The 17,608-nt window shown below is 38.0% G+C and overlaps 1 protein-coding gene across 6 annotated transcripts in view; it reads right to left on the bottom strand.

Moving 5' to 3' along the window:
- The window catches only part of CREB1 (cAMP responsive element binding protein 1), a 49,990-nt gene that overhangs the window by 21,215 nt on the left and 11,167 nt on the right, over positions 1-17,608 (bottom strand). For 3 of the 6 annotated variants that reach the window (XM_039352880.1, XM_039352879.1, XM_039352881.1), the window contains exons 2-4: positions 13,794-13,915; positions 11,364-11,510; positions 5,085-5,185 (exon numbers count right to left, since the gene is read on the bottom strand). In XM_039352880.1, coding sequence (XP_039208814.1) covers positions 5,085-5,185; positions 11,364-11,510; positions 13,794-13,907 — 362 coding nt within the window. In that variant the 5' untranslated portion in view covers positions 13,908-13,915. The remainder of the gene's footprint in view (positions 1-5,084; positions 5,186-11,363; positions 11,511-13,793; positions 13,916-17,608) is intronic. The other 3 variants (XM_039352883.1, XM_039352882.1, XM_039352884.1) reach the window with 3 other exon arrangements.

Below are 17,608 nucleotides of genomic sequence, written 5' to 3'. Positions count from 1 at the left end.
GTCCCCTTTTTAAAATTGACCGTTTAAGTGCCAAACGGCTAGTTGTAGCCATTGTGGCTCTGGGTGTAAGATCATCCCATGGCTGAGTGAGACTTTCTCTGGGGGAATTCGCCAGGGATTCGTGTGAGAGAGGCTTCTCAAGTCTGCGAACCAAGGTCTCCTGGGCCAATATGGGGCCACTAGGATTATCTCAGCTCGTTCCTGGAGAAGTTTGTGTATTACGGCTGGGAGGAGAGGCAGGGGGGGGAAGCGTATAGGAGGCCCCTCGGCCATGGACTCCGTAACGCATCCGTCTGCTCCGCTCCCACAGATGGGAATCGGGAGAAGAAGCGAGTCAGCTGGGCATTGGACGGGGAAGCGAATAGGTCTACCTGAGGAAGGCCGAAGCGGTGGCAGATCTCCTTGAAGATCCTCGGGTGGAGGCGCCATTCTGCGTGATCTACTGTTGACCTACTCAATAGATCTGCCTGGGTGTTTGTTTCCCCTGATATATGGTCGGCCTTTATTGAGGCCAGGTTTTGTTCTGCCCATGTCCCCAGTAGGAGTACTTCGGACCATAGGGAGCGGGAGTGCGTTCCCCCTTGCTGATTTATGTGGGCTTTGGCTGTCATGTTGTCTGTTAGGACTAGTACGTGGCGCCGTGTTAGCCTGCTGTGGAAGTGGATGGATGGCTCGAAGTTCGAGCCAGTTTATGTTGTGACGGAGGTCCACTGTGGACCAGCGGCCCTGTGTCCACCTGGTCCCGAGGTGAGCTCCCCAACCGAACAGGCTTGCACTGGTCGTGAGTACTATTCTGTCCGGCTCCCTGAAATTGGAGCTTTGAATAGGGCTGGCGATAGCCGCCATCTGAGGGAACATCGTACCTGTTGTGGTAACCCTACCCTTCTTTGGGATACTCTGAGCTCCTGCTTCTGGAACGGAAGCATGAACCATTGTAATTCCCGTGAATGCAGTCTGGCCCATGGGACAATTGCTATGGTCGAGATCATTTTCCCTAACAGTTGGGAGAGGCTGACCAGCGTTACCGACTGACGTCGGCGTAACTGTGTTATTGCCTCCCTTATGCTGTTGCGGCGTTCCTGGGAGAGGTATACCTTGCACTCCACTGTGTCTATGATGGCCCCGAGGTATAATATTCTCGTTGACGGAACCAGGTGGCTCTTGAGGAAGTTCACCAAGAAGCCATGATCCTGTAGCAGTCTCACTACTAGTTTGAGGTCCGCCTGGGCGGAGCGGGCGGACAATGACTGGATTAATATATTGTCCAGATAGCACTGAACTCTGACTGGTATGGTCCTTAGATGAGCTGCCAGGACCGCCAGTATCTTGGTGAACACCCTGGGGGCTGATGATAGGCCGAATGGGAGAGCCCTGTATTGGAAGTGACGTCCCCCGTAAGCGAACCGTAAGAACTGGCGGTGGGTCAGAGAGATGGGGATATGTAAGTACACCTCCGTGAGGTCAATAGACGTCAGGAGGTCCCCTTTTCTTACGCTTCCCAGTATGGAACGCAACGTTTGCATCTTGAATTTGCGATATGCCAGATGGAAATTTAGGCCTTTGAGATCTAGAATAGCTCTCCATCCTCCTGATGGTTTGGGAACCACAAACAGTATGGAGTAAAATCCCTGACCTCTCTGGTCCAGTGGTACCGGTTCTATGGCTCGGATACTTAGTAGGTGTTGAACGGCTTCGTTCATGAGTTTCTTCTTTTTTTGATTTCTGGGACAAGGACAGGGGAGGAAACGGTTTGGTGGCTTGGAGAGGAATTCCAGATAGAGCCTGTGGCGTGTGGTGTTTCTGACCCATACGTCCATGGTGGTTTCTTCCCACTGATGGGCAAACTGGGCAAGCCTGTCCCCTATGGGAAGGGTTGAGGAGTCATCTGGAGCGACGAAAGGGACGGTTGTTCCCCCAAAAGAGCCGCCTTCCCTGCGCTTGCTGCTTAGGCCTTGGGTTTTGCCTTTCTGTTTGTCTCTCCTGCCTATCCTGTCTAGCCTGAAAGGGCTGTGCTGGCTGGGAGTAGGTGAATCTGTTTTCTGCGTGAAAGGAATGTTTCCTTCCGAAGTAACCTGGTTGTCTCTCCTGTCTCTTGAGAATGTGTTTAAGGACCTTGCGTTTGTCCTTATTCTCCATTAGATAAGGCGTTAGTGCCTCGCCAAATAATTTGGCTCCCTGCTACGGGGCAGATGCCAGTTTCCATTTGGATTTGGCATCGGCCTGCCAGTGTTTTAACCAAAGCAGGCGTCTGCCCATAATGTTGGACGCTATTGCTCTGGCTGAGAACCTGGCCGCTTGGAGTATTGCGTCTGACGCATACTCCGTGGCTGCAACCATTTTGCTGAATTCCTGTTGGATACGGATGTCCTCTACAGGGACTCGGCCTTGCAATTCACGCAGCCAGCAGAGTGCGGCTCTGCTGAAAAAAGAAGCAGAGGTAGTGGCTCTAGTAGCCCATGTTTTTGCTTGGTGTGTTCTCCGGTAGGTGGACTCGCATTTGCGGTCCTCGGCTTTAAGGGCCTCTGAAAAATCTCCTGATATGGCAGTGTCTGATACTAGGGGCCCTAAGGGCTCGTCTACCGTCGGTATCTCCAACGCCTCCTCCAGTTCCTTAGCTACGTTGTATAGCCTCTTATCGGTCTTACCCGGAAGGGGAAGGGAGGCTGGTGAGGTCCATTGTTTCCGGACAGCGTTTAGGAACAGGGCCGGACAAGGAATGCGGTGTTGAGTGGTTACCTTTTCGGCGAACCTGGGGTCTGCCTCCGCGTCGGGAAGGGCTGGTTCTGCTGGAGTTCCCTGCCTGAGATGAGCCGTGTATTCGGCCTTACGAAGTAGGGTGACAAAAAGAGAAGGCACCTCAGGCAGGTTGTCTTCGTTCTCGGACATTTGAACCTCCTGCGATGTGCCTGGTTGGTCAAGGTAAGAGTCATCGGAAAGGGATGACCCAGAAGGGGAGGATGGGTCTTGTTGGTCCTCCGTTTCCTTCTGATGGCCGGATCTGTGTCTGGCCGCTGCCGGCATGATGCTCTGGGCTCTGGCCTCGAGGGCACGCTCAACCGCTTGCCCTATTAAGGCCGCTAGCCGGTCCTCTGATGGAATAAGAGGGGCCGAATTCATTTGTGTCCCCGCTGTCGTGGGTGTGAATGTGGCCTCTGGAGCTCCTTGTGACCTCTCTGGCGAAGAAGATTGGGATAGGGATGAGAATTCACCTGTCCCGCATCTTGCTGAGGACTGGGATGATTCCCCTGTTGACCAGACCTCCAGAAGGGATGATGAGGCCCCCAGAGGTAACTCAGGGGCTAGGTTCCCATTCTGATTCTTCTCTATTCTGACCTTTTTTTGAGCCCTGGCAAATTCTTTTTCTAGGGCTTGGTGTCTCCTGTTTGCTTGTTTGTCTGCCTTCCTGGACAACTTTTTTGTAGATCTGGCCTTAGAGGCCGTTGTATTGTCGGAAGTCTCTGAACCGGGTGCTCCTGACCTGGAAGGCAGGGCTCCTGTAGAGGGCATGAGAGCTTCCTCCATTCTCCAATAGCGCAGGGTCACGAGAGGGAACCCCAGTAATAGGAGAGTATACCAGCTGAGTAAGGACAGACGCACTACAGGGGGCGCCTGGAATCCAGGTACAGCCTCTGTGTCTAGGCCCAAATTGATGGCTGTGCACGGGACAGGCACACTAATGGGGATGCCTGGAACCCGGCCCGGTCTGCTGCAGATAAGGACAGGCACATGATTTGGGGTGCCTGGAATCCAAGCAATAATAACCCAGATACATACAGGTCCACTGATGGCTTACCTGAGGTCCGGGTGGAGCCAGATAATATTTTTTTAAATTTTTTTTTAATTTTTTAAATTAATTAATTGAATTAATTAAATTAATTATTAGCAATTAATTTTGTTTTAATTGATTGTAGTTGGAGAGACACCAAGTCCTGGAAGAGAAGATGCTATTTTTCTATTTACCTTAATGCTCTCTGCTATCTTGCCTATTCTTCTTAAGCTTTCTCTGGTCGGATTTCTCCTTTCTGTGAGTGACGGGGAAATCCCCCCCCCAAAACAGCTGATGCTGCCTGGAAAAAACTCTCCGCATGCGCAGTAGCTCCTTCTTGCTGTGTGATGCCACGTGCACTAGAACAAAGGGACGCGCGTGCGCTGAGCAGCTCCGACAATGGCGGTCCTTTTAAACTGTCGGAGCTCTCCGGTGAAGACGGAAGGCAAATTCTCCTGTTTTCCCTCTGTCAGCTGTTCCGCGCTAGGGCCTGAGCTTTCCCTGCACTTTGCTCTCTCTCTTCCTGCACCTCCCCCCCCCACAAACACCTCCCAAGCGTGCTTCTGCCGTGGAGCTGCAGCCGCAAGCTCCGTCCGCGCTGCTCAGCTGATCCGGCTGAACGGTAAGGGAAGTGAAGGGAGCTAGCTAAAGGGAGAGGAGTAAGGTAGAGGTAAGATAGGTAAGATAGAGAGGAAGGGAATTCCTTCCTCTCTATCAAGGGAGACTTCCCCCGTGGGGTTGTGAATTTTAGGCTCCCTTGAAATTTTAAAATTTAGAAATTTAGTAGGGGCCAATTAAACAGAATTTAATCCTTGCTACCAACTCTCAGCTACTGGGAATAATCCACCAATGGAGAGAAACTGTACCTGCCTAAGAGCCAAGTTGCACATCTGAATGCTGGGTGAGATCAGTCAAGACTGGGAATCTTGTGGTCCAGGACGGGCGTGGCAACTTTGGCTGACTGATCTGATTGGGCAGGAATACAGTCTCAACCTATTGGTGGATTATCCATCTTCAGTGCTGGAGAACTGAATGCTACACCTTACAGTCCAATTATAGTCCATGCTGCCCAGTCATGATCCATACTCCAGATCTGCCTGCTACTATATTCTAATTCAGGGATCTTCAAACTTGGCCCTTTTATGACTTGCGGACTTCAACTCCCAGAATTAGGAATTAGAAATTCTGGGAGTTGAAGTTCACAAGTCATAAAAGGGCCAAGTTTGAAGACTCTTGTTCTAATTATAGGATGGAACATCTAGCAAATTTTTTTTGTGTTGATCTACCGAATGCAGGTATTACAATATTACATTCATACCTGTAAGAAGGTCGCCTAGAAAGAATTTCCCTTCGCTTCTGGGAGTCAGTGACACTGTCCACAGATTCCTGTGAATCTTCACTTTCTGCAATAGTGGAGATCTAGATATAAAAGCATAGTAATGTTATGCTTTTAAACATTATTAACAAGATACTATTTGAAAATCATAAAAAGATCTTTTATGTATGTTTGCAGAATCAAGAAACAGAGATTGCGTATTAAGCAAGATAATATTATTTATTTAATTTAATGAAAGTTTAAGAAAAATTAAGGAACACAAAAATTAAAATGGAAAAACAATGATCTTTTGGGATATGTATCAGTTAAAACAAAACACAGTATCTCTTATGCAACTGCACAAAAACTGGCTTAAGTAATCTGATTCTTTGGTGATCATATTCCAATGTAGCTGCACTTTAAATAACCCAATCTTTAAAAATATTTGCAGGATTTTAGATTTATTAAAATCCTGTCCTGGTAAATATTAATATCAGAACAAAATAGAAAGAAAATTATTTCTGATGTTATAGTTATAACCAAGAGCTATAGTTATGCTATTTGCCTATTTCACTTATTCACATCTTTAAGAATGAAAGTTCCACAAAATTAATTAAGATCTATCTAATCCAGCATCAGGATTTCAATCATGATCAGCCAGATATTTAAGGAAGGCAACCACAAAGCAATTTGTATAGTTCCTGTTTTATACTTATAAATCAACAAAATGATGGAAACTTATTTAGGAAGATACCAGACTTATATTAAATATTTAGATTTTGCCATTTTGGAGAAGTATATAAGATTTTTATTTTAAACCAAAAGTGAAAACAATTTTCTTACTTAGGACATATGAACTAATTTAAATGACTAACTAGTCCTACACAAATATGGAAATACATTATCTCTTTCTTAAAATAATTTTTATGTAAGTTTTATTTTGTTCTTGTTATAGTGATATATTAACTAGATAAATACAATTAATAGAAGCATGTGTGTATGTAGGTTTAACAATACAAAGATATATTATTGTTAGCAGGAATTAATATGGTTACTATTCTTGCGATGGACTACATATTCTATCACAAACATTTTCAACCTGTTATTTCCTCCAGGGAACATTTTGTATATAAAATGAAGATATGATACAACTTGTTCTTAGTATTTTTAATCTGATTCAGAAAGAAAACTTTATTGAGAAAAACTTTGACAGAGGAGACAAACCATTTTAGCGATGAAGCTCCCAAGTCCCATCTGAGCACATTCTGAAGTAACTTTTTACCCTAACTAGTGTGTACAGTATATAGTCTTCTATTAGAGAAGTCACAATTCAAATTTAAGACAAAATAATAATTAAACTTAAGCAGTATGGATTATCTGTGGAATAATAAAAGAGGACTATCACAAGACATTGTTTAGAACTCACATTCATCCTGCTATTTTCAATTTTTTTTATTGAAAATAAACAGAGAAAAAAACAAAGTTATAGTTTGTTTTTTCCTTACAGATAAGGAAAAAAAAACAACTGTCAGAAAAAATAGACTTACAAATAGTTAAGAAAGTTAAATATTTGGGAATATGCTTAATGGCAAGATGTGCAACAATAAAAGAAGATAATTATATAAAATTACTAAATCAAACAAAATTAGATTTGGAAAAATGGAAAAACTTACAACTATCAGTGTTAGGAAGAATAGCTACTGTGAAAATGAATATTTTACCAAAATTCCTTTTTTTATTTCAAACAGTACCTATAAAAATAGAGAAAAACTTTTTTGATGATTTGAATACACTGATCTCAAAATTTATTTGGCAAGGAAGGACAGCCAGAATTAAACTGAAAACATTATAAGAAGCTAAAAAAAATGGAGGATTTGGACTACCAAATTGGGTCTTACATTACCAAACATGTGCTCTAACATGGTTAAAACTTAGACGGTATGAAAAGAATAAAACCCATAGATGTTTCTAAAACCACTACATAGATGTTTCCAAAACCACTACATAAGAAATGCATTATTATTTGTATAGGGAAAGATAAAACCAAAAATCTATACGAAAATCCCTGGATGGCTATCAACGATGGAAGCATTTGTTCACCCAAACTTAGTTAAATTTGAGAAAATTCTAACATACAAGGATACTCTGAATACAGAAGGGAAATTAAAATCTAAACAAGAGTTAGAATTTCAGGGTACCGACTTATCATGGTGGCCTCGACTGCAAATGCAATCAAAGTATGATAAAGATGTTAAAAGATATGGTTTTTATAAAGACCAGACAATGTTTGATCGGGTATTGCTGACTTCTGATGAAAAACTGATTAAGAAATTGTATAACTTTTTATTGAATCTGAAAATGGAAGACGAACAAGTGAAAGAAACAATGATACTATGGGCAATTCTTTTGGATACAATATAGAATATTGTATTGTAAATATAGGTATTTCTAGATGCTGAAAAAGCTTTTGATCAATTGAATTGGCAATTTATGTTAAGATTAATTGAGAAAATGAACTTTGGAGAAAAAATTTTACAAGCTCTTGGTCTTATTTATCAAAAACAAACGGCACAACTTATTGTTAATGGGGGTTTATCAGAGGTTTTTACAATAGAAAAGGGGACTAGACAGGGATGTCCATTGTCACCATTGCTGTTTGTTTTAACTTTGGAAATATTGTTGATTAAAATTCGAGAATCACAGGAAATAAAAGGAATAGAAGTTAATAAAAAAGAATATAAATTAAGAGCTTTTGCAGATGACTTGGTGGTTACCCTGTCCCAACCTACTTATTCTGTAGTAGAGTTATTACAATTGATATACCAATATGGATGGGTTTCGGGTTTTAAAATTAATAACAATAAGACTAAAATATTACCTAAAAATATGACCAATTTGGATAAGCAGACTTTGGTTAAGTTGACAGATTTTGAGGTTGTTGATAAGGTAAAATATTTGGGGGTTACTTTATCTGTTTCTAATGCAAAATTGTACAAAAATAATTATGAAAGGTTATGGGTCAGGATACAAAGAGATTTGAAAAATTGGGAGAAATTGCAATTATCCCTTTTGGGAAGAATTGCGGTGATTAAAATGAATGTTCTGCCAAAGTTCCTTTTTTTATTTCAAATGATACCTATCTTAAAGAATGAGATTAATTTAAATGAATGGCAGAAAGGTATCAATAAATTTATTTGGGCGGGGAAAAAACCAAGAGTAAAGCTTAAAATAATACAAGACACTTGTGAGACAGGTGGACTCAAGGTACCGAATTTGAAATTGTACTATGATGAGGTGGTTTTAACATTAATTAGTGATTGGGTTAATTTAACAAATGTAGAAATACTCCTCTTGGAGGGTTGGGATTTACTTTTTGGATGGCATGCCTATTTAATTTTTAATAAAAAAGTTGATAGGGTTTTTAAATCTCATATTATAAGGATTTCTTTATTTCGGGTTTGGAGGAAATATTATAGAAGTGATTTTAAAATCCCATTATGGGCTATACCTTGGCATGCGATAGAGGGGATAAGGAGAGGAGTTAAGATGGATGGTGTTTCTTATGCACAATTACTTAGATGGGATGGTAAAAACTGGCAGTTAAAATCTTTGGAAAATCTAGCACAAGAAAATATTATATATTCATGGTTTCAGTACAGACAAATAGTGGACAGATGGAAGTTAGATTGCAATGTGGGTTTACTTAGAGAAGATGAAAATTTTCTTAAACAAGTAAAAGACCAAAGACGAACTCATATTAAGAGAATTTATGGGGTGCTAGTAGAATTGAATTCAGAGGCAGAATTAATTAAAGAATGTATGATCAAATGGGCACAAAATTTTGGTGAACCAGTTCTACTAGATACCTGGGAAATTATTTGGGTGAGGAATGTCAAATTTACACAAGCCCAGAATTTAAGGGAGAATTTTTATAAAATGTTTTACAGATGGCACCTTGATCCACAAAAAATGTCTCGTATCTATCCTGACTTACAGCCCAAATGTTGGAGATGTGGTTGTTTGGATGCTACTTACTATCATATTTGGTGGTCGTGTAAAAATATAAAAGCCTTTTGGATTAAGATATGGTGGAATATTCAAAGAATTTTTAGAAGGAGGGTAAAATTTACCCCACAATTGTTTTTATTAGGTATTGTTACTGACTGTGATATTAAAGAGACCACACTGATGTTAAATTTAATTACAGCCGCAAGGCTGCTAGTAGGGCAATGTTGGAAGAAGGAATCTCTGCCTACTTTGCAAGAGTGGTTTTTTAAAGTTTCTTATTTGGCGGAAATGGCAAAGATTTCGGCTTTCTTGAAGGATCAATCGCAGGAGAAGTATTTTGCGGTATGGAAAAAATGGATAGATTTTATACAATATAAGTTGGATATTAAAAAATACTATTTAGTTTTTCAATAACTTATATTTAAAATTTAAAATATTTTATAGATTTTATTCCTTTTTTATTTTTATTTTTTATTTTTATTATACTTTCTTTTATCTTTTTCTTCTTTCTTTTTCTTTATTCTTTTTTCTTTCAAGTATTATTCTTTTGGTATTTATGTTTTCTTATATATATATTATTGTTAATTATCTTATAGTTTGTTTAATTAATGTATTTAGTATTTAGATTTATTCATGGTTTATATTTTCTTTTAGATTATTTGAAGAAATTTTAATTAAGCCTATGTTCAGCTCTGGGAAGGTCGGGGGAGGGAATGGGAGGGTTGGGGAGGTTTGGGGATGGGTTGTTTTGTTTTTGTAAAATTTTAAAAACTTAATAAATATTTACAATAATAAAAAAAAATATAGAATTAGAGAAATGGCAAAATCTTTTGGAAAAAAACTATAAATTGACAATGGCAACTTCATAAAGAAATGTATATAAAATGTTTTATAGATGGCATCTTCCACCTGTCAGATTAGCAAAAATGTTTAAAAATATGTCCAGTACAGCGGTTCTCAACGTTTGTGTGACGGCGACCCCCGTCACACAAATGTTCTGCGCATGCGCGGCGGCGCCCCCATGTGCAGCGCGCATGCGCGACGCCGCCCCCTGAGGGGAGAAAATGGCGGATCGCCTTCTTTGGCGACCCCCGAAAAATGGTCGATCGACCCCAAATGGGGTCGCGACCCATAGGTTGAGAACCGCTAGTCTAGTAAATGCTGGAAATGTAATCCAAATCCTGGTACATATTATCACCTGTGGTGGACATGTATTAAAGCAAAAATATTTTGGACAAAAAAACATACTTGGTTAGAAAAGATGTTAGGGAAACACATAGATTTTAAACCTGAACTTTTTTTATTAGGCATAATAAATAATAAGCCTAGGACTGAAAATCAGGCTTGTCAGATGCTATATTTTTTTCTATCCTGCTCTATGGAGTAGAGAATTGGTCTCTGACAGAAGGCTACCTGAAGAGACTAGAAGCATTTGAAATGTGGATTTATAGGCGACTGTTACGTATAAGCTGGGTTGACAAGATCAGAAATGAGGAGGTGATAAGCCGCCTGGGAAAGCCAAGGGAAATCATCAAAACAATTAAAAAACGAAAATTAGAATATTTTGGACGTGTGATGCGACACCCAGAAAAATATGGCATACTCCATTTAATCCTCCATGGAAAGATTGAAGGCAAACACGGTCCAGGCAGAAGAAGAACATCATGGCTTCAAAATCTAAGGGACTGGTTTGGACAAAACTTAGCAGCACTTTTTCGTGCGGCTGCTGATAAAAACAGGATCGCCAACATGATCGCCAACGTGCGATAATGGATATGGCACAAGAAGAAGATAATTCCAGAAAAATTTGATAAACAAAGTGTATGTTTAACATTACATGTATTAACAGCAGCGAGAACTGTATTTGCATAGCACTGGAAAAATGAAAAAACACCATTGGATGAAGAGATAATCAAGAAAATACTGGACTGTGCTGAAATGGATAGACTTACATTGAGAATCAAAGAAAAAGAAGACACAGAATATTTTCAAACATGGAACTTATTTTATCAATGGCTGGAAAAATGAAATAGAGAGTAAGAACTTAACTTCTATTACTAAGCAAAAAATTAACCCAAACACGTTGTTCATTAAGCACTAATGAATTATAATAACAGAAAATTAATAAAATACTTTTTTTTAAAAAAAGAAGTCACATTCATAAAACTAAATTGGTACATCATAGGTATATATATGGCTAATATAGCTCAGTATAAAGCAATTTTCCAGTAGTTCTATGTTTTTGTGCTAATTTTAAAAATACCTTCAATTTACCTGAACTGTCTGGACTTGCGGAGACTGAATAACCGATGGCTGAGCAGCTTGAATAACACCATGGACTTGAACTGTCTGTCCATTAGGCAACTGCACTAAGGTCACAGTGGGAGCAGATGATGTTGCATGAGCTGCAGGCATGGATACCTAATGAAAGAGTGACACATTTTAAAAACATTTAATGTCAATGTAAGAATAGGAAACTCCCAGTTGGCAGACCATTTGCAACTCCTAAATGACTCTTGTGTGGCTTGCCACAGGTTCCCAGATCTCACCAGCTGCCTATCTTGCACCAACCCTTGTTTCTACCAAAGTTCCTAAGTTAACATTCTATTCCAGTTATATAGTCAGACTTCGTTCAGCAGATATATTTGGATACAATATTTGAATCACTTGGATAAAATTAGCTATGATTAGCTTTTGTAAGAAATCTAGAAATATGTACCTACAATCAGTTATGTAGGCTTTCCTTTGATGCAATTAATATCATTAACTTTATGTAGCTAGATCTATAAAATTATGAAATTTCCAATATGCAAAAAATTACTACCTATTTGTGACATGCTACAGGGATCCTGCAGGAATTGTGAATGTGCACATTGTTCATGATGAATCAGAAGTCATCATTTTAGTTTTTCGTCAGACAGAAACATCCAAGGATGTGAATATTCTTTTGCTTTGTACAGACTTAGTACTAATAAAGCTAATTGCAAACCAGTGAATATTTTATTTTCAAATCCCTAAAAATCTACTATATTTTTCATATAAGTGTTCACTATTAGGTTGTGCAATGTACTTTTGAACAATTTACTATTCTTACATTTGAAGCATTTGCTAGTCATACTCAGTGAGAAGTTATGATCAGTTGATCATATAAAGTGCTATGAAAATATTAGTAATGGTTATTAGAATCAGAATATTTCTCTAACAGAAGGTACAGTAAGTCTAGCAGTTATATAATACTCTCTGCATTTTCCCACTCTAAATTTTCCTTCTATCCCTTGCTAGTCCAATCTATCCCTTGCTAGTCCAATCTATCCCTTGCTAGTCCAATTATACAGGTAGTCCTCAATCTACGACAATTGAGCCCAAAATTTATGTTGTTAAATGAGAAATTTGTTAAGTAAATTTTTGCTCTTTTACAATTTTTCTTGCCACATTTGTTAAGTAAATCATTGCAGTTGTTAAATTAGTAACACAATTGTTAAGTGAATCTAGTTTCCCTATTGACTTTGCTTATCAGGAATTCTCAAAAAGTGATCACATGACTCCAGGACACTGCATCCGTCATAAATGTGAATCAGTTGTCAAGCATCTGAATATAAATCATGTGACCCTGGGGATGCTACAACAGTCATAAGTCTAAAAAATGGTCATAAGTTGCTTTTTTCAGTGCCACTATAACTTCGAACGGTCACTAAACAAACTGTTGTTTAAATTGAGGACTACCTGTATAGGCAAATTTATATAGGTGAATATTGTTCTCGTTGATACAACTATTAAGAAAATAATTATTTTTTGTCTATTCACAATATATTGAAAGGCTGTGTTTGACTTACTGCAATTAATGGGATTTTAAAAGCCTTTAATTGTTTCAATTAAAATACAATATTACAATTCTAAATATTTAAAAAAATAAGGGATGGGTTTTTTTTTGCTTTTTGCTTTGAATGGGAGCCACAAAATTAACTTAATAATTATTACCAAGGCTACTTCTTGAATCTACAATGTGTCATTAAACACTACAGGGCAACTAGCATATTTTTTATTGTACCTGACTTTAAAAAAAAAAGAAAGAATGCAAGTATTCTGTAAAGCAAATTGCCAGTCTCCATGCTCATCTTTATTTCCAAAACTACCTCTTAGTATCAAATAGACCCCATAAAATGGTGAATAGCTTTAATCTGAAATATGCCTACAGAGTTGGAAAAGAATAAAACTATGTAGAAGTAAGGATTACATAGGTTGGCAGAGTGTATTTTGGTATAGTCATGCTTTACACAGATGCATAAAACATTACAAGTTAAAACATTCTCAGATTTATGTGACCATTTTGGACATTTTGAGTTTAAAATATCCTTATGTCTTTTTCCAAAGGAACAAAATAGGGACTTTTACATTATTTTAAGAGTTTTAAGGTTCTAAAATTGACTTATTAAATTTACTGTTTAAAATATTTTTAAAAATATATTAAATAGCTGATGCTATTTTCTACTGATTCTAAAAAAGTATATAAAATGTGTGTAAAATAACTTTAGTGCTTTAAAATGTATTATTTCACTATGGCAGGAATTTTGTAAATGAGTGTCCTTACCACTAGCCTCCTTTGAAAATGCCATAAAAATGTCACAAAATTTCCAATTTGTTCATCAACCCATAAAGTTGCAGATTCCACAGATGGGAAATAAATCAGTCTGTACAAATTTGTACCTGGGCCAATGTTGCAATTTGTGGTTGTGTCTGTACAGTCATCTGTTGATTTTCTGCCTCTGTAACAGTTGCATCTCCACTCTGTTGGTTCTCTGCACCAGATTCCATGGTCATTTAGTTATCTATAATGATCATGATCATCATCATTCACATGTAACAAATAAAAAATATTTATTATAAAAATAATAAACAGATATTTATTAGTTATTATTTTGTTATATTAAAATTTTTCTTCATTTACACAGAAGTAGTCTTGATTTTATGATTGATCGTTTAATGACGTTCAAGCTTACGATGGCCTAAGAAAGGATGCTTTACAGCCTGTAAAGTACTTCTGACCATCGTAAACGGTTGCACCAACCTTTCTCCCCAAATCACATGGTTGTCATCAGGGTTTAACAATCTGTTCACACTTAAGAAGGTAAGTGTCTTGCGATCACTTGACTGTCGTTTTTAATCTTCTCTACCACTTGTCTAGAGCACTCTCTTTGGTTATAGAGGCTGGTTGACGAAAGCTGAACTCGTTCAGTGGGGTGGAGAAACCAACTTAGATCCTAAAGATCTAACTCCATTCCTGCACCCTGCTGAAAACATTCCCTTTCACACTTGGGAGGGGAGCTGATGTACTTTCTGATGATTTATGCTCAGTTTCTGCACCCCATGGAAGGAATTCCCTTCTGTGATAAAGAAGAGCTGATATCCTTCGATAGACAGTTCTTTCAACCAACCCTAGAAATGAGAGGGAGAGAATCTAAAGTGTTTCAGCTCAAGCAGTGAGGCAGCACAGTAACATAAAGGGCGGGGAAGACTACGCATGAGTGTCTCTCCCTCAGGATTTCAGCAGGGAAGATTTTCAGCTCTTGAGCAGAGCCTCCTAAAGTTTCCCTCTGCCAGAGACATCCTGGACTACAGTTTGCTTAATGAACCATGCAATCACTTAAAGACCACAGAGAGGAGTGCGGGGATTGCAGTAATTGAACAAAGCAGTCATGTGAATAGTCACATGTCTCACTTAATGACTGCTTTGCTTAGCAACCAAGACTCCAGTCTCAGTTGTGGCTAAGCGAGGACTGCTTTTGATCATAAATTAATTACTGCAGCTCTGCACACAATTGGATTTAACACTACACAAATAATACACAACTTTGCATTTATTTAGGAGTAAATTCAAATAAAATCAACCGCATGTATTTCCTACAGAAAACCTTATGCAAAGTAACTGATAGAACTTGGCTCCCTGTCCTGCTCCTCCCTTGGCAACCTCCCAATCAGAGTCCTTGGAAGATCAGAGGACTGACTGAGTTAAGTCAGACATGATGCAGGGTGAGAAGGAAGAATCAATTATTTCCAGAAGTTGTCTCTGATGATTTTTCTAATCTTGCTTATATGAGTTATTTTCTATGTTATATGTTTTATCGAAGAGAAGACTTAGCATAACAAGCAATCAAATTAAAGATAGAAGTAGCATAAAAATAAATTATGGAATAATAATTGTGATAAAGGTTTTTGCCAAAAAAGTTGCAACAAAATCTCAACCAAGAGTCATGCTAAGATTTGAAGGGTCTAGTAATTAAAAATATTAAAATTATCCTTTTCTCTTGATGTGGATTTTTAACAGTAATTCTCCTCCAAACAATAACCTAGCTTATGTTAAAACTTGCTATTATTAAAATTTAGAGATTCTACCTTGCATGACAATATGAGCATTCTGGGTTCTGGTTGCACAAGTGACATTTTGGCCAATACACGCCCATATTGGCCACTTCTGTTATAGTTAAGCAGGAAAAACTACATGTGGCACAGCTTCAACTAAAGCTGGCAATCCATTTTACAAAAAACATTATGGAAAACCTTGAGTCTATCATGAAGAGTGAAGGAAACAAATATCTACGGGTTTACCTAGTGCCAACTGTGTATAAAACACTCCTTACTTAAAATGTAAGGAGTAAATGACAGCACATGAATTAAAAAAAGAAATGAAAAATACTTGTATGTTTGGGGAACTAAGAGAAGGAGGAAGATTGTAACAGATATTAACAAACCCAATTTGATCTTGTGATGTATAGTTGATTAGTACATGCAGGGAAGTAAACCTATAAAGGTAGTCCTTGACTTATAACAGTTCATTTGGTAACTGTTCAAAGTTACAACGGCACTGAAAAAGATGATTTATTACTGTTTTTCACCTTACAACCATTGCAGCATCCTCATGATCAAAATTCAGATGCTTAGCAACTAGTTCATATTTATGATGGTTGCAGTGTCCTGGAGTCATGTGATCAGCTTTTGAGACCTCCTGACAAGCAAAATCAATGAGGAATCCAGATTCACTTAACAACCATGTTACTAACTTAACGCAATGATTCATTTAATTGTAACAAGAAAGTTGTAAAATGGGGCAAAACTCACTTAACAAATGTTTCAATTAGCAACATAAATTTTAGGCTCAGTTGTGGTTGTAACCTGAGGACTACCTATAGTGTAATAATGAATGACAGAGCTATAATATAGGTCAGGAAATAGGAATTGTTATTTAGAATGTTATAGCATATGTGAAAATAGAATTAATTGATTGGTGATAGCTGCATATTATACTTCAGTGAAAGGTCATGATGGGAGAAGTTGAGGTGGGTTTGGGGGAAAGTTCTGAACAATTATAACCCAAAGGAAATAATGATTCTGTGACATGAATGGATAAAGACAAGAAAGCAAAGAAGTGACAGGGCCATTTGGGGAGCCTACAGCAAATGAAGATGGTGTTCTGCTTCATGAGTGCTTGCTTATAGTAAGGGCATATCTCAAATTAAATGGAAAAAATGAGAAAAGCTCCTTGAAAGAAGCATAAAATGAAAGAGGCTGCAGAGAAGAAAAAATGCATGTAACAAGATTGATTGCTGCATAGTTAAAAATAATGTAATCAAAGCAACAGTTAAAATTAAGAGACAAATGAAATGCAGAATGATTTTAATGGAAATATGAAATTGTTACAGACATGAGACAAGAGGGATAACAAGACGCCCTTGGAATTATTGAAATTTTAAGGTGATAAAATGATCAGGGATGAAGCTGATGTGAAGGAATGTTGGAGAAACTATTTGGAAATTTGTATAAGAATGTATTGTATCATAGTTATATGATAAAATGATGAAACAAAAATCAATGCTATAAATACTAGTACTGAAGGAAAAAATAACCAATAACCAATGCTGTTAAGAATGTTGAAAAAGGGCAAGAATGCAGGTGCACAAAATCTCAAAATGAAAGAACTGTAAAGTTGGAATAGACCCAAATATCAACTAGTTCAACCTTTTGCAATTTGTGGAGAAAACTAAACTATCTGTGAGAGATGGCACTTTTAAAAAAACCCTCCAAAAATGAAGAATCTACAACTACCATAGGCAGACTTTTTCACAGCTGTTCAGATCTTATTAACAGTAACATTTTCCTTGTATTTGAATTTAAAACTTTATAGCTGCAACTTATAAGCAATATTACTGGTTTTAGTTTCTATGGCAATGGAAAATAGTTTCTTGCTATCTTCTCTACAAGTCCCTTTTATATTACTGAACACAAATACCATGTCTCCCCTTAGTCTTCTTTTCTCTAGATGAAACATCCCAAGTTCCTTTAATCTGTCCCCACAATAGGGCTTATTCTCAATTTTTTTGTATTAAATTTTCTTCTGAACCTATATTATCTAACAATATCTGTTTGGAAATGTGGTGCCCAGAATCATTTATAATATTCCATATGAAAGGAGGGGTGTTCTGATGCACCCCAGAACTGTTAGCAGATGTTGCACAATATGCCTCTTT

This window comes from Crotalus tigris, unplaced genomic scaffold (genome assembly GCF_016545835.1).
Source record: "Crotalus tigris isolate CLP2741 ecotype Arizona unplaced genomic scaffold, ASM1654583v1 scf7180000018485.2372832, whole genome shotgun sequence".
NCBI classification, from domain to species: Eukaryota; Metazoa; Chordata; class Lepidosauria; order Squamata; family Viperidae; genus Crotalus; species Crotalus tigris.
Note: the sequence above shows the minus strand (reverse complement) of the source record. Positions and strands in the feature narration are given on the sequence as shown.